The 26078-nt window shown below is 55.5% G+C and overlaps 1 protein-coding gene across 1 annotated transcript; it reads left to right on the top strand.

Moving 5' to 3' along the window:
- The first annotated feature begins 1091 nt into the window (after positions 1–1091).
- On the top strand, positions 1092–24950 carry BHMG1 (basic helix-loop-helix and HMG-box containing 1). Its single transcript, XM_030544351.1, has 15 exons — positions 1092–1140; positions 3547–3656; positions 4946–5028; positions 8437–8527; positions 9722–9815; positions 11558–11710; positions 14145–14384; positions 14802–14925; positions 15680–15780; positions 16513–16665; positions 19506–19582; positions 20529–20690; positions 21073–21308; positions 22626–22715; positions 24200–24950. Exons 1-15 carry the CDS (start codon positions 1092–1094, stop codon positions 24345–24347), a joined length of 1911 nt encoding a protein of 636 aa, XP_030400211.1. The 3' UTR covers positions 24348–24950.
- Positions 24951–26078: the final 1128 nt, after the last annotated feature.

A 26078-nucleotide genomic window follows, 5' to 3' on the forward strand; every position in this document is an offset into this window, starting at 1 on the left:
AGACCAGTAAAGCAGGTGGGCCTGGGGAACTCACAGGTAAGGCAGGGCGCTGTGCAGCTGGAAAAGATCAAGGTGAAGAGGGAGAGGAAGGCGGGTCTTCACCCAGGAGAGGTGACGGCTGGGAAGCTGGGGGGTCTAGAGTGGGGGATGCGCTTGCTGGAGGGGGAGTACAGGTGCAGTCATCCTGAACTGTGACCGTTTACACTCATGTTAGCAGGGCAGGGTAATGAGGGGAATGGGGTTTTTCTGGACTTGCTGACTCATGCTTACACATTAGGAAGGTATGCCACATTAGCCACGATGCAGTCACCAGAAGCATGCACCTTTTTCCGCATGAAGCCACCTGTTTAGCTCATCCGATGCAACCTCCCATCTTGAGCTAAACTGGCCTCGCTAGAGCAGGAGGATGGGGGTGCTAGCGTGGGTCAGTTCCCTGCCATGCTGCAGATTTCCTGGGTAAGTCACTTAGCCCGTCCGTGCCTCAGTTTCCCCATCTGCACAAGGGGGATAATAGCAGGACCCTACCTCACAAGTGTATTGGTGAGGTGAAACACACCACAGATTGTAAGGTGCTATGATACCCTGGAGAACCAGGCAAGAGTCTAAAGTATCCAGCTGGTTAGAGCTTCTGTCCCCTCAGTTGACGTAAGAGTTTGCACCAGTTCACTAAAATGGTTTTATAATACCAATTAGATCGGTGCCTATTTCTCAGGCAGAAAGGAGGGCTTTGAATGGCACGAATCCCCTGCTGAGCCACAGAAAGGAAAAATCAGCAAATAGCTTTTTTTTTTTTCCAAGACAGAGCCAACTGTTTACTCTGGCAAAGCAGCCCATAGCCCTCTTATCTGGGTGCACGGCTGGTGAACAATTTTCCAATCTCTCTCTGATCAAGGCCATTGTTAGCTGCTTTTATCAAGGAGATGCCTCATTAAACCTATAAGCTCTAAAATATTTAAGTGGCGTCAACTGGAAACTCAGGCCCTGAGTACACAGGGTAAATGAACAGGCTCGGGAGCAAGTGCGTGGTGTGGGGGTGAACCAGAGATTCGGGCCCGGTTCCTGATCCGATCCTCACAGTGCTTGTAGCCCCCATGGCTTCAGTGGAGTTCATCCGGATTTACACTGGCCTGGATGAGCTCCGTATCGGGCAGCCGTTGTTCCTTTCCTCCTGCCAGCCTCTTTTCAGTTCTGAAAAACCTCCAATGACTGAGTTCTTAATGCCTTCCGTTACTAAATAAATACGTACTTAATAATATACACTGGAATGGGGGACAGTTCCAAACGGTGTTTAAAGATAATTGTTGTGGTTAGCTGTTTGTACTGCGCTAGCCCCAAGGGGATGCCAGATTGGGGGTCGAGGCCCCATTGTGCTAGGCCCTGTACAAACACATAATGAAAAGATGATCCCATTTTGATGGAGCGATGCTTGTTTACACCCGCTGGGGATCTGACCCCATTGACAAGCTGCTGCTCATCTGGCTTGCAATGTAACACCCCCAGAAAGGAGGTCAAGAACAGGGGTTCTCAAACTTTTTTTTGCTGGGATCCCCTCTGAAAATATTTCAGGCTGCGCTGACCCCCCTCTCCATATCATGCCACGCTTACTTCTGCGCTGCTGCTCGTGGCAGCGCTGCCTTCAGAGCCAGAGGCCACCACTCTTGCAACCCCCCCACAGTAGTCTCGTGATGCCCTTTTGGGTCAGGACCTCCAATTTGAGAACCGCTGGTCTAGACATCCCAAACACTTGTAGCTGTTCAGAGGATTGGTTGAAGTGCCACATATCCCACTGCCAGGACTTACTCCTGCATGTATTTTCCTCCCCATGAAAAACAACCGTAAAGTTGCAAACCAGATAAGCCGCGGCTCCCACAGCTGGGTGTTTTCCCACAACCTCAGCAAGAGAGATGAATAAAAGAAGGCATCTGCAATTTCTTTCCCCGCCTCCCTCTTTTAGATATATCCGTATCACAGAGACTCCATAGTTCAGCTTGAGCTTTCAGAAATGTCTAGTTTCACAAGAGCTTTAAATCTTTATGTTGTAGCGATCTCACTGACATGGTAAAAAACTCACACAAACACAGACTGTCAGAGAACCGGGGAAATGGCAGGCTGGAAGGAATCTAGTCCAGGCGCCTGCGCTGGGGCTGGACCAATTTGAGCACAGTTTGAACTGACATGGGGGCTTGATGAAAAACAAACGATACAGAGAGAATAATAAAGGTTTGTCTTGGCCGTTTGAAATGAAATGTGTTTTTTTAAACGACACGGAAAGCTTTTTGTTTGGTAAGTGTTTCGTTTAGAAATTTTAGCTAACTTACAAATGGCGGGGGGGGGGGGGAGGACACCCAAAATGAAAACCTGAAAAATGAGTTTCAGGTTGAACAAAAATGAGGCTTTTGTTGTTTATTTCAGTGACAAAGATGTGATGTTTTGGATTGGCCCCTACTTCACTCACGCTACCACCAGCCCTACAACTTCAAAAATCAGGAGTCAGAGACCAAAAAACCAAAAACACCAAGAAATTTTTTTTCAAAGACTAGACTGTGGTGCTCCAGCCTGCCAGCCCATCGCTGGACCCCCTTCCAACCCCGGTGCTGCCAACTCCCAGAAGCGCAGCGAGGGATGCCAGCCTGGCCCCACTGCAGGGTCAGCTGCCTGATGGCAGGGAGCTTCCAGCTTCTCCCCACAGCCCCAAATTCCAATGAATGAATTCTCTGTCATTGTCCCCCCAGACCAGCAATTAATTACATCCCCCCAAAGCCCCACATCAATTATCTCCCCCTACGCGCACACACCCGCACAGCTGCTTTTCCTGCAGCTCATGGGGTTATTCAACCCGCACCTTAGGCCTGGCGTTGCAAGGAAAGAGAGGGGAGCAAAACTGCCCTGAGCAGCTGGACTCTTCCAAAACCCCTCTTGGCTCCTTCTGGGGGGAAGAGAAGAACTATGCCTGCCTCATGCAACCTCTAGCTCCCTCTTCTGACCCCCAGCCCCAGCCCAACCCCCTGTCCTGCCCCCCAGACTCTGTCCCAACTCCCTCTCCTGTCCTGAGCCTCTGCCTCAACCCTATCTCCTGCCACCCAGTCCTCACCCCAGCCCCTCTCCTGCCCCCCAGCCTCTGCCTCAACCCCATCTCTTGCCACCCAGTCCCCCTCCTGCCCCCCAGCCTCTGCCTCAACCCCATCACCTGCCCCCTAGTCTCCACCCCAGCCCTCTCTTCTGCCCCCCAGCGTCTGCCTCAACCCCATCTCCTGCTACTCAGTCCAGCCCCCAGTCCCCCTCCTGCCCTCCAGCCTCTGCCTCAACCCCATCTCCTGCCCCCCAGTCCTCACCCCAGCCCCTCTCCTGCCCCCCCAGACTCTGCCTCAACCCCATCTCCTGCCCCCCAGTCCTCACGCCAGCCCCTCTCCTGCCCCCCCAGACTCTGCCTCAACCCCATCTCCTGCCCCCCAGTCCCCACCCCAGCCCCTCTCCTGCCCCCCAGGTTCTGTCCCAACCCCCAGCCTCATCCTTTGACTAACCCACGCCCCGCCCCCTCCGCACTAGTCCCGCCCCCTCCGCGCTTCCCGCTCGCCCCTCCCCCGCCGTGGAACCTGGGCCCGGCTCGTCCTCGCGCCGCGTCCCGCTCCCGGGAGCTCGCGCCCCCCCCGGGAAAGGTGCTGGGGGGGGAGCCAATGATCCGCCTCGGGGTCCCCCTCCCCCATCGCCCCCCACTGCCCCCTCCCTCCCACGTCAGCCCCCCTCCTCGCCCTGCCCCAGAGCCCCCCCCTCAGGGAGCCCCCCCTTCCGCCATCGCCTCGGGGTCCCCCTCCCATCGCCCCCCACTGCCCCCTCCCTCCCACGTCAGCCCCCCTCCTCGGCCTGCCCCAGAGCCCCCCCCTCAGGGAGCCCCCCCTTCCGCCATCGCCTCGGGCTCCCCCTCCCCCATCACCCCCAAAAGGCTCCGCCTGGCCCCCTGCCTACAGCTCCCCCCCATCAGCCCACCAGGGAGCCCCCCTTCTCCATGGCCCCTGGCACCCCCCAGGGGTCTCCCATCACCCCCCAGGGTGCTCCCCCGACTCCTCCCCATCACTCCCAGGGGCCCCCCTCCATTGCCTTTGGCTCCCCCATTCCTGGGAGCCTCCCATAACCCCTCAGGGAGCCCCCCCTTCCGCCATCGCCTCGGGGTCCCCCTCCCCCACCCTCCCTTGGGGTCCCCCTCCCCATCACCCCCAAGAGGCTCCACCTGGCCCCCTGCCTACAGCTCCCCCCATCAGCCCACCAGGGAGCCCCCCTTCTCCATGGCCCCTGGCACCCCCCAGGGGTCTCCCATCACCCCCCAGGGTGCTCCCCCGACTCCTCCCCGTCACTCCCCGGGGCCCCCCTCCATTGCCTTTGGCTCCCCCATTCCTGGAAGCCCCCCATAGCCTCTTGACTGCCCCCAGCCCCCTCCTGGCATCCCCTCGTGTCCCAGGATGGGCCCCCTTATCACTCCCCTGAGATCTTACCCCCCATTTGCCTCTCAGAGCTCCCACCCCACTCCCCATCGCAGGGGATTGGGCCTATCTCCCCCCGAGCGCTGGGTCTAGTAGCAGCTGCCTCCCTCCTCCATGCTGGTGTCAGCGTTACTGCCCCCCTCTCTATTGCATGGGGGGCAATATTTGCCTCTCCCCGAAAGGAGCAGGTGATATTTGCCTCCCTCCTTTGTGTTCCTGAGCCTGGCAGGATGGTATTGCTCAAAACTTCCCCACCCCTGCACTCAGCTCAGTTCTCTCCCCATCTCCTGTGTATCTGCCCCTGATTCTCACAGCTGATGACGTACCCCCCTTTACTGCACCCCTGTCTCATCCCGCCCTCTGTCCAGTGGGGTGGGGGGATGACACGTGGGCTTCCCGTTTCCCCATCTCGTTCCTGGTCCAGGAGCGTTTGGAATTCCCCTTCTTTTTCCCTTTGTTCTCCATTGCAGATGTGGGGACAGGTCGGGCGTGCTGGCCCTTGGGAGCCGTGTCCAGACCGCAGCAGCTGCCAGTTGGGAACCATCAGAGACAGGTGAGAATGTGGGGCAGGGCAGTTAGGGCTTAATCCTTCCATGCCAGAGACCAGATTTCCCCTGGCTTTGTCCCCTGCCCCCATTCAAAACCCCTTCTTGACACGCCATGTCACTTATTCCAGTGCAAAGCAGTCCCAGAATAGAGCGTTTTGTAGCCGCTTAGTCCTTGGCAACTGGGAGCAAAGTTCAGGGTTTTTTTCTTCACTTCCTGTCCTAAAGTGCTGTGTTACTGTGCTTTGTGGCGTTAAAATAGCTTTCACACTCCCCACGGGATACGTGCAGCGTGATTTCTCTGAGCAGCTCTATCATTCCTAGAGACAAAGCGTTGTTAGGCTGGGGTCGAGATTGTCAATATGTATCAGTAAGTCAGTGCGCCGGGAAAAGGGGCTAGCCTAAGAAAAAGGCCCCTGCTTTCCGTCAGCTGACTCAAGTACAGTGATGGGCATTATAGCATCTCTTCACCTTCCATGTCCTTCGTGGCCCATCCCCATCTGACCTAACGTCTCTTCTTTGCTATCAAGTTGTTAACTCCCATGGCGCCAGCCTCCGTCACCCACCAGGGAAACTTTCCAACAAGCATCTTTGTGCTTCCTCCTTCGCTGCCCTTCACACTTGGGAGGAACTCCCTGTAAACATCTGCAAAGCTGTCTCCTTCAAAACTCACCTCCTTTCTGTGATTCCTGTCTGAAAGTGCCGCTGGTGTGCCGAGACCACTGCCCGTCAGTGCTGACCGGCATTGTCTCATTTCCTTGTACTTCCTGTCCGTCTGTCTGTCTCCCTCCATCTGTTGACCCTTGGCTTGGGGCAGGGACTGTCTTTTTCTGTGTTTGTACCGCTCCGGCGTGCGGTGGTACTACAAATAATTAATAATAATATATCCATAGTTGCAGTGAGTGCATTTTCAGTTGCTTTCAAAAAAACTGCTTCAACCACTGTTGCACCCTGTGGGGATGCTCTGTATCAGGGGTCAGCAACCTTTCAGAAGTGGTGTGCTGAGTCTTCATTTATTCACTGTAAGGTTTCGCGTGCCAGCAAGACAGTAACATTTTTAGAAGGTCTCTTTCTATAAGTCTATACTATATATGTTAACTATTGTTGTATGTAAAGTAAATAAGGTTTTTAAAATACTTAAGAAGCTTCATTTAAAATTATATTAAAATGCAGAGCCCCCCGAACTGGTGGCCAGGACCCAGACAGTGTGAGTGCCGCTAAAAATCATCTTGCGTGTCGCCTTCGGCATGCATGCCATAGATTGCCTACCCCTGCTCTACATTCAATTATAACCAGGTTTATACCAATTTTGCTTACCTTAGTAAGGAATTAAACTAAATCTAAATCCAATGTAGAGTGTCCACACAGGATTTTGAACTGATTTGACAAAAATCTACTAAAACTTGCACCTTTTGTTAAGCAGGTGGAACTTTGGATATAGACAAAGCAATGCAGGTTTAGTGACGGAAATAAGTTTCTACTACAGATGGCCCTGCAGACCCAACCCAGCCGTGTTGTCACAGCAAAAAGAAGTGTGTTCTTCCGTCAAGTTAGCTGTCTAACTTGAACAAAGAATGCAGCCCGTACTTACAAGATGTGGGGCTCTATCATGGGAAGCATCTGGGGACCCCGAAAGTCACAGAGAAGCAGTGACTTTGAAAAAGATTTGGGAGTTGTGATGGATAATCAGCTGCACGTGAGCTCTCAGGGCGATGCTGTGGCCCAAAGGGCTAATACAATCCTGGGGTGTATAAACAGGGGACTCTTGAGTAGGAGCAAAGAGATTATTTTTACCTCTATATTTGGCACCAGCTCCTGGAATAGTATGTCCAGTTCTGGTGCCCACAGTTCAAGAAGGATGTGGATAAATTGGAGAGGGGTCACGCTGCAAGAATGAAGAAAAGCTGAGCTCTTTGAGTCTATCACTATAAGGCAGGTTTCCGGCCTGTTTAGCTTAACAAAGAGAAGGTGAAGGGATGATTTGATTAGAGTCGATAAATACCTACGTGGTGAACAAATATTTAATAATGGGCTCTTCAGTCTAGCAGACAAAGGTCTATCCTGATCCAATGGCTGGGAGTTGAAGCTAGACACGTTCAGCCTGGAAATAAGGTTTACATTTTTAACAGTGAGAGCAATTAATCATGTGAACAATTTACCAAGGGCCGTGGTGGATTCTCCATAACTGGCAATTGGATGGGTTTTTCTTTGGCAAGATCTGCTCTAGGAATTATTTTGGAGACGTTCTTTGGCCTGTGTTATGTAGGGGGTCACGGTGGTCCCTTCTGGCCTTGGAATCTAGGAATCTCTTTATAAACTCCTAGTGGAGATTCACAGATTCAAGGATTCCCAAGGCTTAGAATGGACCATTGTGATCAACTACTCCTACCTCATCATGTAGTTTTTACCTGGGGGTAGCTAGTTGAAGTCAACTTCGGGTGGAGGATATAGAGTTTATCTCAACTAGCTACATCAAGGTAAAGATTCCCTGTGCCTTGTCTCCACTAGGAGTTTACAAAGATAGCGGACTCCATGAAGAAACTCACCTCTTTTCACAGTTAAGGCATAGCCCAGGAGGGAGCTAGATGGATACAATCCTTCTTGTGCATCCTCACCAGAACTCGCGTGTTCCAGCGAGAGGGCCAGTCCGTGAGGCCTCGTCTCCACACAAAAGTTGTGCTGCTTGAACTGTGCTGGACTAGCTAAATCGGGACGCTCCTAGCGTGAATACAGTGATTTCGGTATAGATGTGTTGCTACTGGTAGAGCTGATTCCTGTGAGGGAAGGGGAATAAGCTGTATGGGTGTACGGGACTCTTTCTGGCAGTGGGTCTCAGAGCGCTTTACAAAGGAGGCCAGTCTCATTATCGCCATTGTACAGGGGGGGAAACTGAGGCATAGGGAAGTGACGGGACTGGCGCAAGTTCACACAGCAGGTCAGTGGCCAAGCCAGGACTAGAACCCGGGACTTCTAAGTGCCAGTCCAGTGCTTGTTCGACTGCCTGTGCGACCTCTGTTGATGGCTACCCAGTTTGTGTGAAGCCTGAAAGTAGCAAGTGCTCAGCAGTCAGGAAATGCCACGGTCAAAGTTGCCTGTATAAGCTTATATCTGCCCCGTTTGGATGCATGATGCAGTTGTATGATAGTACCCGGGCCCAGTTCCACAAAAATAAGTAGGGGCCTAACTCTATATACCTTTGAGGATCTGGGCTGGGACAACTGTTACTACAGAGTGTGAAAATGCTGGTGTGAGCTGGCTGTTCGTCTGCAGTTTCCTCATCCCTGAGCTACGCCTGTGCCACTCGTCTATGTAGCTAAGCGAGATTTGCAGTTCGTCAGAGGGGAACGTTACCAGAAAGGACTTTTTTGCCAGTGGACTTGGAAGCGACTATTTGACCTTCTTTTATCCCTGAACAGAAAGAGACGTGGTAACTACACCAACACGCTCCGAGAGCTGGCTCAGATGCTGCCTGTTCCTCTGCATACCAGCTACAAAAAGCTTACCAAGGTACTGCTGGCCAGAGTGAGCTGCTGCCCCAACGGCTACTTCCCCACGTATAACGTTCCAGAGGGAGCATGTTAAAGAAATAAGGTGACACAGGGAAAGCATAGGTGAGGCGGGATGGAAGACTGAGATCTTCAGTCTATCGGAGGAAGAGAGGCTTTGAGTCTTGCTGCTGTTAAACCTCTAGGTTTCTTGAAGTGGATGGGTAGGGTTCTGTGGCCTGCTTTGTGCAGGAGGTCAGACTAGATGATCATATTGGTCCCTTCTGACCTATGAGTCTATGAAGGGAACAAACAGCTGGGCGATCTTCTACGATCTTATTCCAGAATAATGACTCTGTTTCAGAAGCCCGCTAGTTATTCCGGAATACAATGTCCATGGGGGAAGCTATTCTGGAATTGCTATTCCCGTTAATTTCCCCTCCAGACGAGCCTTTGGACTCTGGGTCTTATATGCAGGCTGCCAACCCCATCCCAGAATAAACCAAGGAGAAGAATTTCTTCACTGAAGTCGTCCTTGTGGAGTTTTTAAAAACCAAACGTTTTATGGATGGGTCTGTTGGATTTGCAGCCTTGGAGGCTGACGTTCTGTATCCTCCCAACAGCTGCGGGCCAGAAATTTGCAGGGGATGCTTTGCCCCACAATCACGCCTTGGGCACCTGCCTCACTTCTGTTCTGGGGGGGACCCACCATTAAGGACGAAACGGGAGCTTGATAAAAGTTCTTGGTTTCTCTGCTGAGCCTTCCAGCTCATACCAACCTTTGGTGATGTGGATGCTTTCCCTCATTGAACTGGGCAGAAGAGCAACTTAATCCACACAACAGCCGTCCCGTGGCAGCTTGTTTGGGTCATCAGTGAATTAGGTTGAGTGGGAACTGGGCAGTCTAGAGGCAAATGGCTCCACGTCCCATCCCGTGAGCCAATCACCCCCCCTCATGGTCTTGTTTTGCAGATGGGTGTGTCTTATGCAGGTGCACACACATGCACACTAGAAGGTGTAACTCATTATTACCGAGTAAGCGTTGGAGAAGGTTCCCAGCCATTCTCCAGCAGTGGAGGGTCAGGGACATTAGTGGCTGTGGATTTTGTTGGTAGAATTCATGTCTTGCCACAGAATTGTGCCATGGGTGCTGCATCTACCAACACTCCTTGTGAGTACAAAACCTTTCCCTGAGTGTGTGTTCCCTTCGAAACAGAAGGAAATCCTGTTGCGCGTCCTCCGCTACATTGAGCATCTGCAGGCGAGCATCAGCACCGCCAGGTCCCTGCTCCGGTGTGGGGAGAAAGAAGGTAAGGGATCGTGGACAGTGAAGGGAGACGGGGGAGGGAGCAAGGGACATGAGCTGCTGTGTGGAGGGAAGCCAAGGGATGGTGTAGGGACACGGGTCACAGCAGGGATGTGGGATAACCCAGAGAGGAGATCTGTTGTACATGCATTGTTCAGCCAGAGGGGCAACCGAGGGCTTCTGAGTAGGAGATACAATATTTTCTGTGAGTGTTTAACGCAAACCAACTGGAGCTCTGAGAAGCCCATTGAAAGATGGTAAGAATTCCCCTGGACAGGGAGCCAGTCTTTCCAAATTCCTTGTGCCTGCAGTCGTTCTGGTCCCCTGTCCTTCTGGCGGCTCTCCGCTCAGTTCTGGAGCATTTATGCAGGTGCTTCCTTTAGGGCTGCGTGAAGAGTTCAACAAACAACTCCCCCCCGACACACAGACGCACACGTGCCTTGGCCATAGAGTGAAGTGATTGGGAAAAGCCCCAGGAAGGTCCTATTCAGTCCAGTGTCCTGGAATCCAGTGCAGGATTGGGCCAGGCGATCTGTGTCCCAGCACTTCGGTCAGAGGCATTTTTATTTTCCGAGTCCTCTGATTTGGTTGCCGGGTTGCCTCCCCCACCCTTGCTTCCGCCAGGCTGTGCAAGCAGAGCGGCTCCGGCCCTGTGGGCATCTCGCTCTAGCCAAGGAGCTGGTTGTTCTGCTTACTGAATGGTGTGGAACGGTGTTCGTACCTGCGGGGAGCAATGGGTTGCGCAAGGTTAAGTCACACTGGCTGTTAAATTGTGCACTGTGGGTTTGGCCCTCCAAATGTATTATTATTTGTATTATCATAGCCTGTAGGCTCCACCGGCAACAGGGCCTCATTGCAGTCGATGCTGTAGAAGCACAGAACAAAACCAGCCCCTGCCCCAAAGAGCTGACGCTTTCATTCTGTGCTTTCATTTCCTGGAAACCAGAGCCTGCAGAACCAGCCGAGGCTCCTGCTCCCCACCCCTCTTGACTTTACCCTGGGGGGCAGGGGCGGGTCTCTGACCCATTCAGTCCTTGGCCTTTTGTGACGATGCTGTCCGTGGGAGCCAGCTGCCCCAGGAGGGATCGGTTCTGTCTCCAGACCCACTCTCCGTGGGCACTGTGCCTGTGACAGGCTCTTCTGACTCCAGGTTCGTTGGGAGGTGTAATTCTCAGCTCAGATAGACGTACACGCTAGCACCGCTCCAGCTAGCATGCCAAAAATAGCAGTGTGGCTGCGGCATCGTGAGTGCTGGAATGGGCTGGCCACTCCAAGTACAGCCCTGTCCAAATCTCAAGGTCTGTGCTCGGTTACAACCTGTGCCGTGCCGGCATGCGGGAGGCGCTGGAAGGGAGGGGGAGGAGTTGATCAGCAGGGCCCACAGACCCCAGTTTGAGAAACGCTGCTATACACTGAAAAATAAGTACAGTGTCAGCAGTTCAGTAACAGTGTGGCTGGGACACTTGTATTTTGATGTCTGATTTCATAAGCAAGTTGTTTTTAAGTGAGGTGAAACTTGGGGATATGCTAGACAAATCAGACTCCTGAAAGGGGTACAGGAGGCTGGAAAGGTTGAGAGCCACTGCACTAGCTTGAGCGGGGCTAACATGTACATCTACAGAAGCTGAGTGATTGTCGGAAGCTGTGTTTTTTCTCTCTCCCTTTTCGCCCCGGGATCCTGGTGAGCTGAAGTGGTTACTGGATTAGGGGAGTTCTGACCGGCTCTGCTCTCCCCTCATCCTGCAGAATTTGGAGCGGGCGCATCCAGATGTGCGGAGATGTCCGCCTGTCAGCGAGGGTGCGGAGACGGCACTCCACCCACCACCCCACGGAGGAGGAGAGCCAAACTCCTGAACGTTGGCAAGAAACCCCACAAAGGAAAGCGATCCCGCAGATCAGGTTGGGACATAAGCGGTAGCAGCCATTCCCCCTAGCCTCGCTCTGCAGAGCAATCTGTCCTTCCCCTCTTTCCTGTGGGACAGGCCCATCTCTGCTCTGCTGGGACAGCCAAGGGAAAGAAGGGGAGATTTCTTAGGAGGAGCAGCTCTTCTCTAGTGGCTGGACCCCCCTCTTTGCTTCGCTTTGGCCAACCCTGGCTTTTGATTTCATTTTGAACATCCTGACCCCTTGCCTTTGGCAGGGCAGAGCACTGGACCCCCAGCTGGAAAGTCACTGGCCATTTCCCCCTCGGAAGGCCCTACAGCATTTGGGGTACATCCGCACTGCAGCTGGGGGCTCATTCGCAGCCTGGGTAGATGTACACAATACACTGCTCTTCAGTATTTTCATTATGGACTTGGGTAACGGAGAGGGAAGGATGCTTGTAACGTTTGCGGATGACACCAAGCTGGCGGGGGTTGGGGGGAGAGACCGGGGTCGCAAGCACTTTGGGGGACAGGATTAGAATTCAAAACGACCTTGACAAATTAGAGAATCGGTCAGAATGCGACAAGATGAGTTTCAATAAAAAGAAGTGCAAAGTGCTGCTCTTAGGAAGCGCACAGCTACCAAACGGGGACTAACTGGCAAGGTGGTCGTACTGTGGTAAAGGATCCGGGGTCATAATTGTTCACCAGTGGAATCTGAGTCAGCGATGTGGTCTGGTGGCTAACCAGGCTAATCACGTTCTGGGTGCATTAACAGGCATGTCAGATGCAAGTCACAGGAGGTAATTGTCCTGCTCCACCAGGCACTGTGAGGCCTCAGCTGGAGCGCTGGGTACAGTTCTGGGGACTGCACTGTAGGAAAGATTTGGACAGATTGGAGAGAGTCCAGAGGAGAGATACTAAAACGATCCAAGGTTTAGAAAACCTGACCTAGGCGAAAAGGTTAAAAAACACTGGACACTTTTAGTCTTGAGAAAAGAAGCCTGAGCGGGGCCCTGAGAATAGTTGTCAAATTCATTAAGGCCTGGTATAAAGAGGATGGGGCTCGATTGTTCTCTGTGTCCACTGAAGGTTGGACAAGAAGCAATGGGCTTAATCTGCAGCAAGGGAGATTTAGGTGAGAGATGAGGAGAAACTTTCCAGCTCTCAGGGGAGTTCGGCTCTGGAACAGGCTTCGGGATCCCCGTCCAGAGAGTATTTTAAGAAGAGGCTGGACAAGCCTCTGTCAGGACTGCTTTAGGTTTGCTTGGTCTGGCCTCAGGGCTGGGCTCGAAGAGCTCTCAGCTGGACATTTCTCTGATTCCATGACACACGTGCTAGCTGTGCTCAAGCCGGTGTGCTCCCCTAGGATCTTGGACTAGGCAACTAGCCCATGCCTGTGCCCCGGTAGCCAGATGGCTGTTTTTAGCATGCTGGCTCGAGTGGAGCTAGCAGGTGTATGTCTGCATGCGGTGGGAAGAACGCCCCCCAGCTGTGTTGTAGACACAGCCTCAGTGTCACAGATCTGAGGTTACCTCCAGAGCATCAGTCGGTGAATGTGGCTAGCCGGGGCTGCTGTTACAGTTATGCAAAACTCTCCCTCTCCTCGCCCCATCCTCCCCCCAGTCCCGTGCATGTGTTACCTCCATAAGGGTCAGGATCCCAGCTCACCTCCTGGGTTTCTTGCCATGGAATGGTGTACCTGGGTCCTTGGGTTGCTTGGCCCAGCAAAGGGCTGATGTAGGGAAATAATTAGTGTGGCTTAGAGTAGGGGGAGGGCTGGGACGCCGGACTCCGGGGTTCTCTCCCCAGCTCTGGGAGGAGAGTGGGGTCTAGTGGTTAGAGCAGGGGGTGGGAGCCAGGACCCTGCCGCCCCCCCAAGATCTAGATGGGGAGTACAGTCTAGTGGTTAGAGTAAGAGGGCTGGGACCAGGGCTCCGGGGTTCTCTCCTCAGCTCTGGTAGTAAAGTGGGGTCTAGTGATTAGAGCAGGGGGGCTGGGACCAGGGCTCTGGGGTTCTCCCCCCAGCTCTGGGAGCAGAGTGGGATCTAGTGGTTGGAGCAGGGTAGTGGAAGGCAGGACCCTTGAGTTCTGGTCCAGGTTCTGCCACTAACTTGCTCTGTGAATGGGGGCGTGTCCCTTAATCTCTCTGTGTGTCTGTTTTTCCAGCTGGCCTGTTAGCTTTTCCCTTGGTCCCGGTAATCTCTGAAGCTTGCTGAGCTGATGTCCGGGAAGCCTGGGGCGGCGGGCGGCGCAGTGGTGTTACCGTGGCGCTCTCGGGGAGGCGGGGTGCTCACAAGCTGAGTTTGGAGCTAACGGGTGCCCAGGGCAGGTGAAATGTCTCTCATGCCAGAGTTGTACCGTGTCGTGATGCAGCTTGGGGCTCACCTGGCCCCGTGTCCTAGGCGAGTGGTCGGGAAAGCAGAGACATGGCTCCGCCTAGATTACTGTGCCCTTTGCCTTCACAGAGTGGCGGGAGGCGAACAAGGAGACGCGTCGGAGCCTGAGCCTGGTGGAATCGCCCTGGCAGCCTGGGCAGCACATGGAGGCAGATTTGCATGCGGCAGGCGAAGGGGCTGTGCTTTCTCTTGGCACGAAGCAGCTTCCATTCCAGTTCAGCCGAAGGGACCTGGTGCTGGGGTCTCGCCGGTCCACAGGGAGTGCCTTCCTGGAGAGGGCCGAAGGCGGCGTTCCCAGCTGTGCAGCAGGTGTGGTCCCTCTCCGTCCTTTGCAGGGTGCCTCCTGCGGGAGTGGGTATGAGATAGGAGCCGATGGGAGCTCGTCTGTTGCTCAGGTCAAGGAAACGTCTCACCCCTGCCATGCTCAACGTGCATGGGCTCTGGGGAGCATCAGCCCTCACTGTGCACAGGGGTCCGTGGCAACACAGGGTGTGGGTGAAATCTAGGCCCTTGTCAGCAGAGATGATGCACCTGATCCCCAGTTGATGTGAGCTGATGTTTCCCCACTGCCCATTTCCACCCATGGAGCATCTGGCCCCATTCCTATAAGAAGCCATGGCCGTAGCATCCATCACCAAGGCTGGATCCATTGTAACCTTGAGTCTCCACTGCTGGGGGACGCAGCATCTGCTGGAGCAGGACCAAAGTGTGCATGTGTGTTTGCAGATTGGTGCGTAGGGTGTGACCGAGAGGGGAGCCAGGAGGAGGATGACGTCTGCTCTACCTGTGAGGCTCAGCTGAGTTACCGGGATCAGCGTCGGTACGACGGGCCGGACCTTGCTCTGCTGGGGTAAGAGCTGGTGGGGGAGCTTAACCACGGAAACTTGTGGCTCTGATGACTTCAGTGCGGCTCTGCCAATTTGCACCTGGAGCCGCTATCCAGCCAGTGTGCAGCATTTTCAAATCCTGACTCCGGATTACTGCTGGGGGCTCCCTCCACAGCTGGCAGTTCTGCCGCACTCCCCACAGTGCCCCCTGCTGGGGGAGGCTGGGACTGGAGTAGCTGGGAGCTCCGCCCCCAGCCAGTGGTCTTCCCCTGCTCCCCATAGCGCCCCCTGCTGGGAGAGACTTAAACTGGAATAGCCTTATGCTGCCCCATTTCCTACAGCGTCCCCAGCATGCTCGGCAAAGGAGAAGGCTCCCGCGGCCGGACCTGGCAGAAGGCGAGGCTGGGTCTCACGTACAGTTGGGTTCTCTGCCGCCTGCCTGCTGGCTCAGATCTAGCCTGCCGACAGCCAGAAGGAGAGGCCTGCTGCCAGCCGGCACTTCTCAAAGAGGATCAGCCATAGTGCCCAGAGCAGGTCTCCCTAGTTCTGACCCTCCCTGGGCAGGAGGCTGCAGCTGAAAGTCTCCAGGAAGCTGGGATATGCCCTACCCCACTGCACAGCAGTGCCCTAGGACACTAGGAGTTGCTCTTAAAGCGGCTCGTGTTTGGTTCAGCCCCTTGTGGCCAGCAGCACAGAGCTGCGAGCAGTTCTGTCGGGGGCTCTGGGAGAGGGGAGACAGAGCTGCAATCCAAGGCCGTCTCTAAACTACTCTTCCAGGCAGGAGCTGGTGCAGTATTATTCCTGCGAGGAGGAAGAGGAGGATGGGCTGGATGCTGGTCCTTGGCTCTCAACCCAGTCCCCTGTGTGTAGTTCCCATGGTGAGTACTGCCGTAGTCTACGGCCATAACGTGCAGAGAGGGCAAAGGCCCCTTAGGTTGCAACAGATTGCTGGTCTTCATGTAGCTAAGTAGCACCTGCCAAGACGGTTGTGTTGGGCACCAAGCATCTGTGTGTCCAGGCTCTGGGAGACAGCCCTCGTCAGCACTTTCAGACCTGAACGATCCTCCCGTCTAACAGCACAGTGTGGTCATTTACAGCCAGCTGGGAGAAGGGATGTGGTCATATCGGCTGCATGTGTCCTTTTTTAACTTGTTTGTTTTTATATCAGACACAAACACACAAGGAAACACAATGAATGGAAACACATGCACAAGATGGAAGTAACACATAACAAAATTCCATGTTCGTTATTTGCAAAACCTGGGGAAAAAAACAAACCAAAAAACCCTGAACCTGCATAGGTCATGCAGGGCATCAGTTATTAAAGAGGCTAAATAAGTGAGAACATAACCTCTGATTATCGGGGTGGGGCAGGAGGGGCAGAGATTGTAGATCCCAGCTGACAAGTGGTAGAGGAAGTTAACAAGCATCCTTTAAATAATAAATCCAGCAGCATCTCAGTGGTCCAAGTTAGTCTATTTCCTGGAAGTCTCCAGCTATGCTTCTGTGGAGCAGCCCAAGTTCTCCTGACAGATTATGGGGAATGGGGACAGAGGGTGGCAGAAACGTAGCCAGTGAGATTTCTGTGTAAATTATGTTTTGGTTCACAGAGAGCTTGCTCCTGTGCTCTCCCGGGAGCAGAGGCCAAATCGGGGCTTGCTGGGCCAGTAAGGATCTGGGCTTGAGCCCCTCACTGTTCTCCTCTCCTGGACGGCTGCTTCCCGGGCACGTTCTGCAGGGGGGGCCGGAGGAGCTGTCCCAAGGTAAAGAGGTGTCCACGTCCCTCCTTGCGGCCAGAGGGGTCTGAGGGGCTTGCCAGGATTGGTCGCGGTGCCATGGTGATTCCCAGCAGGCGAGCGACGAACCATGGCAAAGAAGAGAGGTGGGGAGCGAGTGAGAGCTGGGCAGCGTGCCTTAGAAAGGACATCTGTCATTGCGGTGTGTGGGAGCGTCGTTGGGATGCCAAGTGGGGACCGCGTGGGGGGCTGGATTCCCCCATTGCCAGTCACGCTCTCCCTGAGAAGTGCAAAAAGCGAAATCAGGGTCCTCTTGTGTCAGATGCCATATGCAGTGCTTCCAGCTGTCACAAGCTTCAGCAGAGGCTCGGCTGCAGGGATTGGCCCTGTACGATTTCAGCCGAAGGAGCTGGTTGGCCACGTCTACGTGGCGATTTGCTGTGTCGCAGGCTAGGGTGTGAATCTGGAGTGCACCCGCTTACTGCGCAGTTATGCCCGGAGTGAACAGTGCTACAGTGCAAGGGAAGTCCCAGACTGCGATTTCCAGTGGGAACACACCCCTAGAGCAGTGGTTCTCAAACTGGGAGGCAGGCCTCTGAAGAGAGGCATGGGAGTGTGTCACGGCACGAGCTGTGTGCTTTTTTTTTTTCTTTTTTCTGGGGGGAAGAGCTCTGGCTGTGGGTCCTGGGTGGCTGGGGCTTGTGCAGAGGGGCTGTGCACACTGGGGAGGTGGGGAAAAAGGTGACGGCTGGAGCCCTGCCGCTCAGGCTCTCTCCTTTCCCTCCACCAAATCCCTCACCTGCAGGTGAGGCTCTGGCTGGCAGCCCCAGGGTGACAGCAGTGGAACAGAAGTAAAGGTGGCAATGGGGCGCTAAGTCTGCTGTGGAAAGTGATATTGACCAATATCACTTGTCACATTGCTACCCTTAGTTCTGTGCTGCTGCTGGCATGGTGCTGCCTTCAGAGCTGGGTGCTTGTCCAGCGGCCGCTGCCCTCCCCTCTGCCTTCAGAGCTGGGAGCTCGTCCAGCGGCCGCTGCCCTGCCCTCTGCCTTGAGAGCTGGGAGCTCGTCCAGCGGCCGCTGCCCTCCCCTCTGCCTTCAGAGCTGGGAGCTCGTCCAGCGGCCGCTGCCCTCCCCTCTGCCTTGAGAGCTGGGAGCTCGTCCAGCGGCCGCTGCCCTCCCCTCTGCCTTCAGAGCTGGGAGCTCGTCCAGCGGCCGCTGCCCTCCCCTCTGCCTTCAGAGCTGGGAGCTCGTCCAGCGGCCGCTGCCCTCCCCTCTGCCTTCAGAGCTGGGAGCTCGTCCAGCGGCCGCTGCCCTCCCCTCTGCCTTGAGAGCTGGTTGCTCGTCCGGCGGCCGCTGCCCTCCCCTCTGCCTTCAGAGCTGGGAGCTCGTCCAGCGGCCGCTGCCCTCCCCTCTGCCTTGAGAGCTGGGAGCTCGTCCGGCGGCCGCTGCCCTCCCCTCTGCCTTGAGAGCTGGGAGCTCGTCCGGCGGCCGCTGCCCTCCCCTCTGCCTTGAGAGCTGGGAGCTCGTCCGGCGGCCGCTGCCCTCCCCTCTGCCTTGAGAGCTGGGTGCTCGTCCGGCGGCCGCTGCCCTGCCCTCTGCCTTGCAGAGCTGGGAGCTCGTCCAGGCGGCCGCTGCCCTCCCCTCTGCCTTCAGAGCTGGGAGCTCGTCCAGCGGCCGCTGCCCTGCCCTCTGCCTTCAGAGCTGGGTGTCCAGCCAGCAACTGCTCTCCTCTCTGCCTTCAGAGCTGGGTGACGGCATATGTAGTTGTGTGGGGGTGGGGGACATGTAAACGACTATCGATACAAAGACGTGGGGCCTGAACAGGTAAGTTTGAGAACCACTGCTCTAGAGAGATGCTGCTGCCTTATCCCCTGAGCCCTGGGAACACTGCATTGAGCACCCAGGCTGTTCTGTGCAATGGGCTCTGCTGCTGGAGCTGGGGTGGGTTTATTGGAAACTGACTGAAATTCTTCTCCATGAACTTAACTGGCCTTTTGTTGTCTCTTGAGCCGGGCATCCCTGCAGAGCTGGGAACACCTGAGATGCTGGAAATCAGGTCCCAAATTCCAGACTGATCAGCTAATTGGTTCGGATTTTGGCTCCTGGCTCCTTCCCTGCTTTGGTTCCCGTTGTTCTCTGAGCTGGTTCAGAAAGAGAGATTCAGCCCCTGCAGGTGGAGTCCCACTGCAGCCAATGGCAGTTCGTGGCAGCTTCCATCTCTGCGGTGGGTCGTGTGGGATCCTGGAGATGGCGGCAAGGGGAGAAGGACCCTTTTTATCATACAGTCTGACCTGGGCCGGAGATTTCCCTCTCCCATCCCCATCCCCATCATTGTCCCATCCTGCACCAAGATTTGAACCCTGGCCCTCACACACCCCAAGTGTTTCATCCCTAGGCAAATGAGCTACAGAGGGTCTCTCTGCAGTGCAGTCATTGGGTGGGCTGCAGCCCCTGCAGACATCCCTGCGCTAGCTTTGCTCTAGCAGGCTCAGACGGCGATAGCCAGGAAGCCCACGGCAGCACAGGCTAGTCACTCAAGTACATGCCCAGCCTCCTGGGCACGGCTTCACAGCTGCCTTCATTAGCAGCAGCGAGTTCAGAGCTAGCCCTGGGGACCTCTATACGTGCTGTGTTCCCACCTCCACTTGCCATGTAGACAGACCCTTAGCAACAAGCTGGTGTGCGTGCTGAGAAGGGCATGTGGCAAGAGGAAATCATTGTATCCATTGCTACCCTGCTGCGTGGCCTTTGGCGGGGGGGGGGGGCTCCCGTCTTTCCTGGCTGGAGTCCTTGCCAGGGGAAGGCCATGGGAGGTCTACTCTGATGTTACTTGTTTTGAAGGGGTGTGTCTTGTTCTCCGGCAGGTTTGTTTGAGGAGGTATGTCTGAGCCCAGACTCGGCTGGTTCCTCTGACAGCCTGGCTGGGACCCTGCTGAGAAAGGTAGGTAGAGGGAAGCCACTTCCTGAGTCCTCAGTTGGTCCCTCTCCCTCTCCTTGTTAGCAGGCAGAACCCGCCTCCCGGCTGCATATTGTCATACAGCCTCCTCTGGTGCTACAAAGTCAGGCTCGGATGTGGATAATAATAATAATGGCCCTTAGCATCAGTAGCTCTCAGGAGGGCTGGAACCATTATCCCTGTGTTCCAGATGGGGAAACCGAGGCACTGAGCAGGGAAATGACTTGCCCCAGGTCACCCAGCAGGGCCAGAAATAGAGCCCAGCTCTCTCAAGCCCCTGTCCAATGCTCTGTCTACTAGGTTGCTTTTATGGGTTGGATGTGGGTGGCCTTTGTGAAGGGCGCTATCCCCATCACCACCATCGCAGCTGGTGTTAATCAGGCCTCTGTGGGGGCAGCCATAGAGAGAGAGGCCAAGGGTCAAATGAGTCGTGTAACCCCCCTCCATGGGGTGTGCTGAGGGAGGTGATTGCGGGGAGCTTTGCCCTGCCACTGGGGTCTGGAGCTGCGAGGTTCTCTTTGTTATTTGCACTGGGGCCCCGTAGTGCTGGGCACTCTCCGTACCCATACTAAAGCCAGACTTGCTGCCCCAAGGGGGTTGCAATCCAGCCCTGTAAGCGGAGACTGCAGGGAAGCATTGGAGAAAACCTTGCCCGTAGAATGGGATGCGTCCGGGGCGGGGCGGGTGAAACCTGCCGCATTCCTCACTGAAGATTGAACAGCCCAGGCCTGGGAGGATTAGACAGGCCAGTCAAGGCTTAGGGATGCAGGCCGAGCTTTTCCCACACGCATGTGGACAGCCCGGGCATTGTAATGGGAATCAGGCTCCTGGATGTCTTCTGAACATTTCAGCCTTAACTTTTCATTTGCTGGGTTCTTCTTCCCCCCCCCCCCCCCCGCCCCCCTGTCCTTCACACCGCGACCCATATCAGACGCTTCCGGACACTCCACTGAACTCCCGCAATCTCTTCCAGTCCGCCTTCTCGCTGGACCATTGCTACCTCTCCTGCAGCGAGGCGAGTAAAACTGACTCCAGCCCCAGCTCGGGAGTGACGGAGTTCATGGGCGTGTGGAGCGGGCAGCTCCTGCAGGAGGTGAGAGGACGGGGTAGGGGTGGGAGGGAAGGAAGCCGGGGTCATGGCGCTGCCCCATAGACTGTGAAAGCAGGGAGAAGATGGGTTTGGGGGAGTAGGGGTTGAAATCTTGCAATCTTAGGGTAACAGAATGGGAAAGGGCAGATGGACACAGTGGCTGTATAAGGACTGGATGAGATATCGAGCCTCTGACCTGGGTGGAAGCAGAGCCCGCTTGGGTGTTCTCCCCCTTCCACTCCAAGGCTGAGGCTTCCAAAGTGGCTTAGGAGATTTCGGCATGCATCCCCCAGTGGGGCTCATGTCCCTTCCTTTCCCCAGTGTCCCAATCTCAGGGGCCTGCCTGGGTGTTTGCCCCCCACACACCCCTCTCTCCGCCCGCCAGGGTTCCAGCCCCGGACCGGCTCGCTCCGTGTCCTCCAGCGAGGAGAACAGCGACAGCACCTGGATCCCTTACAAGCGGACAAACCCGCTGCCTGCTGCTGGCCGGAAGAGGAAGAAGGGGGAAGGCGGGCGGCAGCTGGAGGCCTCCAGTAAGTCCCGGTCCCCCTTGCAGCTGAAGAAGAAATGCGTCAACGGTTTCATCATGTTCTGCCGGCTGAACCGCAAGCAGTACATCCGGTAAGCTGGAGGCAGCGCTGTGTCACGGGCTGGAGAGAGGCGCTCGACCCAGCTGGCCGTGTGTCCGGGTACTACAAAGCGCTCGACCCTGAGCATTAATTTTAAGCGTGTGCTCTAGGTTTCATTGGCTTCAATAGGACTCAGGGAAGGTAAGCTATGGGTTCTTATTGCTACTTATTGCTTCTATTACGGTCACACCTCGGGGCCCCCAGTCATGGACCAGAACCCCATTATGCCCGGCGCTGTACATTGTTTATTGCTATTAGGTGTATTACCGTAGCACCTCAGCACCTGAGTGACAGACCAGGCCCTTGTGCCAGGTGCTGTACAAGCACAGAACACAAAGACAGTCCCTGCCCCAAAGAGCTGACACTGCAAGTATCAGACCGGGGACACCTGATGGAGACAGACAGACCACAGGGTACTAGTGTGATGCAGCAGCTAACGCAGTCCTTGGCTATAAGAGCGGGGGAATACAGAGACAGGGGCGGTGGGCAGTTACCTCTGTATACAGCAGGGAGACCGTTACAGGGATGCTGGGGCCAGTTCTGGCGTTCCCATTTCCAACAGGATGCTGACGGATTGGGGAGGGTTGAGCAAATTGCTGTGGGAATGATCCACGGTTTGGGAAACCTGCCTCAGGGTGAGAGGAGTTAGATCGGTTTAGTTTACCCCATTGATCTTGATCCCGGTCTGTCAGCCCCTCTGTGGGGAGGAGATGGTTACGAGCAAGGGGCTCCTTAACCCAGTGGACAAAGGCAGAGCGAGATCTGACAGATAGGAGCTGAAGTGGGAGAAATTCAGAATTAACCACGCAACAACCAGCCCAGGGTCGTAGGAGGTTCACCCTCGGAGTCTTTACATCAGGTGGGACATTGTTCTAAAAGATCTGCTCTAAACTGAGCCAACTCAGAGCTCAAATTGCTGGGTGGGGTCTCTGGAGACCAGATGCTTAGAACGGTCCCTTCAGGCCTCACCGTCAATGACGGAGCTGCACGCCAATGCTCTTTCAGCCACTCCTTTCCCTTTGGCACAATCCCAGGCTGGATTTTTTAGTGCCCATGTGGCGGGACTGACCTGCCAGAGCTCGGCACACAGCCGTGGTCCATAGCAACCAGCTGGAGAGAGCAGGTGTTCCGGTTTCACTCCCCTGGATGTTTGTTAAATTCTGTGTCCATGGAGAAGGCAAGGTGGGTGGAATGTGTATACAGCTGCTGGGCATTACCTTGGCAACCTGCTCTGGTAGGCCAGGCAGACGTGTGCTGCTTCACGCCTGTTCTGGGAGAACTCTGAGTTCCTGGTGCTCTCTCCCCTCAGTGCCTGCCCAGGGATGGCGTCCACTGCAGCCACCAGGGAGCTGGCACAGCTGTGGCGCACCATGACGAAGCAGGAAAGGAGGCCGTACTGGTAAGGCTGGCATTCGGAGAACCCCATCAGAGCCATGGGAGTCAATCCGGTGTGGGGGAGATCTTCTGGGGAAAGTGCCAACTTCCACCACGTGGTGTTCCGGCCCAATGTTGCAGCTGTTCTTTGTATTACACCAGCATCAATAGGCCTCAACCAAGATCAGGGCCCCGTCACGCTGGGTGCTGCCCAGACACACAATGACTGAGATCAGGGCACTGCCCAGACACACAGCCACTGAGATCAGGGCCCCATCGGGCTGGGCACTGCCCAGACACACAGTGACCGAGATCAGGGCACCGTCAGGCTGGGCGCTGCCCAGACACACAGTGACCGAGATCGGGGCCCCATTGGGCTGGGCGCTGCCCAGACACACAGTGACCAAGATCAGGACCCCATCGTGCCGGGCGCTGCCCAGACACACAGTGACCGAGATCGGGGCCCCATCGGACTGGGTGCTGCCCAGACACACAGTGACTGAGATCGGGATCCCATCAGGCCAGGTGCTGCCCAGACACACACTGACCAAGATTGGGGTCCCATCACGCCGGGCACTTCGCAGAGTTAGACATCCCCTGCCTGAAGAGCTTGCAGCCTGAACAGACAGCAGTGGGAGGGGAGACAGCATCTCAGGGAGGGGCAGTGACTTGCCTCCAGTCACCCAGCAAGCCAATGGCAGAGCCAGGCTTAGAACCCAGGTTACCCGAGTCCTAGTCTAGGGACCTTCCAGTAGACCCCATTGCCCCTAAAGTCTGCCTTAGTCCTGCCACATGGGTCACCTCAGGGGCTCCCAGGGGAGCAGATTTTGCCATGTGAACATTGGTCCACTAGAAGTTGAGATCCCCCTAACTCATTACACATAGAAGCCAATAGAGTGAGATCCAGCCTGGTGGGTTCACACCAGGAACCTAGAAGCGAAAAGCTTCCGATTCCATCCCCAGTCCCCAAGGAGACGTTGATGAGCAGAGAGCCTAAAATGGTTAGAATGGAGCAGGATTGGATTCCGTAGCACCAACTAAGGCTAAGTGGGACATAGATAAGTACTATAATCCCCTCCCAACTGGTGGGGACTCCCAGCCCCCTTGCTCTAGCCAGACCCCACTCCCCTCCTAGAGCTGGCGATAGAACCCAGGAGTCCTGACTCCCAACCTCCCCCATGTCACCCACCCCATAGGTGGGATTAGAACCCGGAGTCCTGTCTCCCAGTCTCCCTGCGTTAAACCTCACTCCCTTCCCAGAGCTGGGAATAGAACCCCGGAGTCCTGGCCCCCAACCACAAATGCCCTTTATTACCCAATGAATTACACCTGATGTCCCATGCTGGGCTAGCCAGGGCTATATGGGAAGAGTTTATCAACCTCTGGGCTCCAGGCAATTGGTCAGGCCGGGCGGTCATTTGCCAGCTGCCCATGGGGCGGACGGTGACGAGCCCATAGAGGGAACGGACGCAAAGAGCCGTCTGGTTGGATTTCACCTCTTTCTTCCAGCATCAAGGCCCGGAGGTTCAGCAGGCTGAACAACCGCATTGTGAAGCAGGACTTCTCCAGCGGGGGAGAGGAGGAGGAGGAGATGGAGGCTCCTAAACCGTTTCATCTGCTGCTGGCCGAGAAATCCCTCGGCTCCTGGGACCGCTAGTCCTGCCCCGCTCACTCCAACACCCAGCCCTGGAGTCAGTGTGATGGATGGCAACACAGGGCCCCTCCCACCCGGCGTACTGGGGCCCCCAGCCCCTGATGGGGCATCTCCCTTCCTTTGGAGACGCCTGCTGCTCCATCGAAATGAACAAGGGTGCATGGGAACAGACACAGGCTACAGCGTGCGTGTTGCCGTTGGGAGACCAGGCTTTGGGGTTTGTAGACTGGCCTCTGGTTTAGCTCTGGCAAGGAGAAATTGCGGGTGGGTGTGGAGGGGTGGCTCATGTTTTTAATTAAAATCCTATTTATTCTGATAGTTTTCCGCCATAACTAGACACCACTGTGCTGATCAGAGAGTGCTGACCCTGGGTTGGCCATAGATCCGGTCAGTTCCAAACTGCCCTGTCCAACCAGCTAAAGGAGGGTTGCTTGGGCACAAGGGTAGCCGTGGTTAAGTGGAGGATTGGATCCCCCCAGAATAAAACCACCTCCACCGATTCAGGCCAGGCTTGTATTGGATTCTGTTCGTTGCTGGAATAGTTTGACAGCTGTTGTATGTATGTATTTATTTATTGGTTTTAGAATAAAGCTCAGTTGTGGGTTTTATGGCTCTGCTCCGAGTTCATAGACCGACCCTCCCCGGGGCAGCCCCATTCGCCTCTCCTCCCGATTTATTCAAAGCAGGAAGAGCAGCAGGGGTTGTGGTTGGGCTGCTCAGGGGTAGGTCTCTGCCTTCTGAAGATGAGCTATCAGGAGGGGATATTTTAGATAAGGGTTTCCCAAAGTGTGGGGCGCACGCCCCTCTGGGGACACAGGATGGACTGGTTGGAGGGTGCACTCACACTGCTTAGTTGTCTTCCAGAATCTCCCATAAGTCTCTAGTTCTTATGGCTGTGAAGGAAACCTGGAAAACCCTTTCCGGGAACCCTGCTTCGGCTTCCTGCCTCCTTTGGCTCTGGCTTCTGGTTCTGGGTCTGAGCCTTGGGTCCATTTCCCAGCTCCTGCTGTGACTGCTAGGCCTGACCGCCCCATGCTCCGGTTCCTGATGCCTGACTCCCATCGAAATCAGTCCCTTGAGCCCCGGGGCCTCAGCCGCTAGAATGGGGCTAACGCTCCCGCCTGCAGGATCTGCAGTGACCAGGAGGGCTCCAGCACCTCAACGCTCCCTAACAGCACCGACTGGAGCACTGCTACAGCCTGGGTCTGCCTTGGCCAGCTCCCATCTGAGCACTGAGCAGCTAATGCCTTGGCGGCTGCCTCGTCAGTGCTGCTGGTGCCCCAGCTAGCCTGGCTCTGGTGCTCCCTGTCTTCGGCTGGAGCAGTGGTGGTGCCCACCCGCCGGTGCCTGGTGAGTGATGCTGTCATGTCGGTCCTAGGGGTGATTTCCAGGAGGGCTGAAGCTGCGCAGAGGTGGGGCCAGCAGCTGGCCCGGGCCGGAATTCCCGCCCTGTTCTCTCTGCCCACTAGCCACCCCCTGATGTTTCTCACCTCTGCCTGTTGCAGGCGAACTGCAGGAGGAATTTTCTACTCCCTACTCTGCTCCCTGATCCTGGGGGGCAGAGCTCGGGCCTTTAAGTACCATCCCTGCCCCGGGGGACGGGCGCTTGCGGCTGCTTCATTGGCCAAAGCCTCATTTGTTTCCCCAGCTGGAGGCTGTGTCACTCTCCAGGTTGCCGGCCAGGAGGAGCTGGAGAGTGTGTGTCCCCACCCCCCCTCTACTCCCGACAGACAT

Source organism: Gopherus evgoodei, unplaced genomic scaffold (assembly GCF_007399415.2).
Source record: "Gopherus evgoodei ecotype Sinaloan lineage unplaced genomic scaffold, rGopEvg1_v1.p scaffold_34_arrow_ctg1, whole genome shotgun sequence".
Classification (NCBI taxonomy): domain Eukaryota; kingdom Metazoa; phylum Chordata; order Testudines; family Testudinidae; genus Gopherus; species Gopherus evgoodei.

Coding starts and splice junctions, on each gene's coding strand:
- BHMG1 (XM_030544351.1), top strand. CDS start 1,092: ATGGCTTCAGTGGAGTTCATCCGGATTTACACTGGCCTGGATGAGCTC. Junction 11,711..14,144: donor AAAGCGATCCCGCAGATCAG/GTTGGGACATAA, acceptor TTGCCTTCACAG/AGTGGCGGGAGGCGAACAAG. Junction 15,781..16,512: donor CCCTGTGTGTAGTTCCCATG/GTGAGTACTGCC, acceptor TTTGGTTCACAG/AGAGCTTGCTCCTGTGCTCT.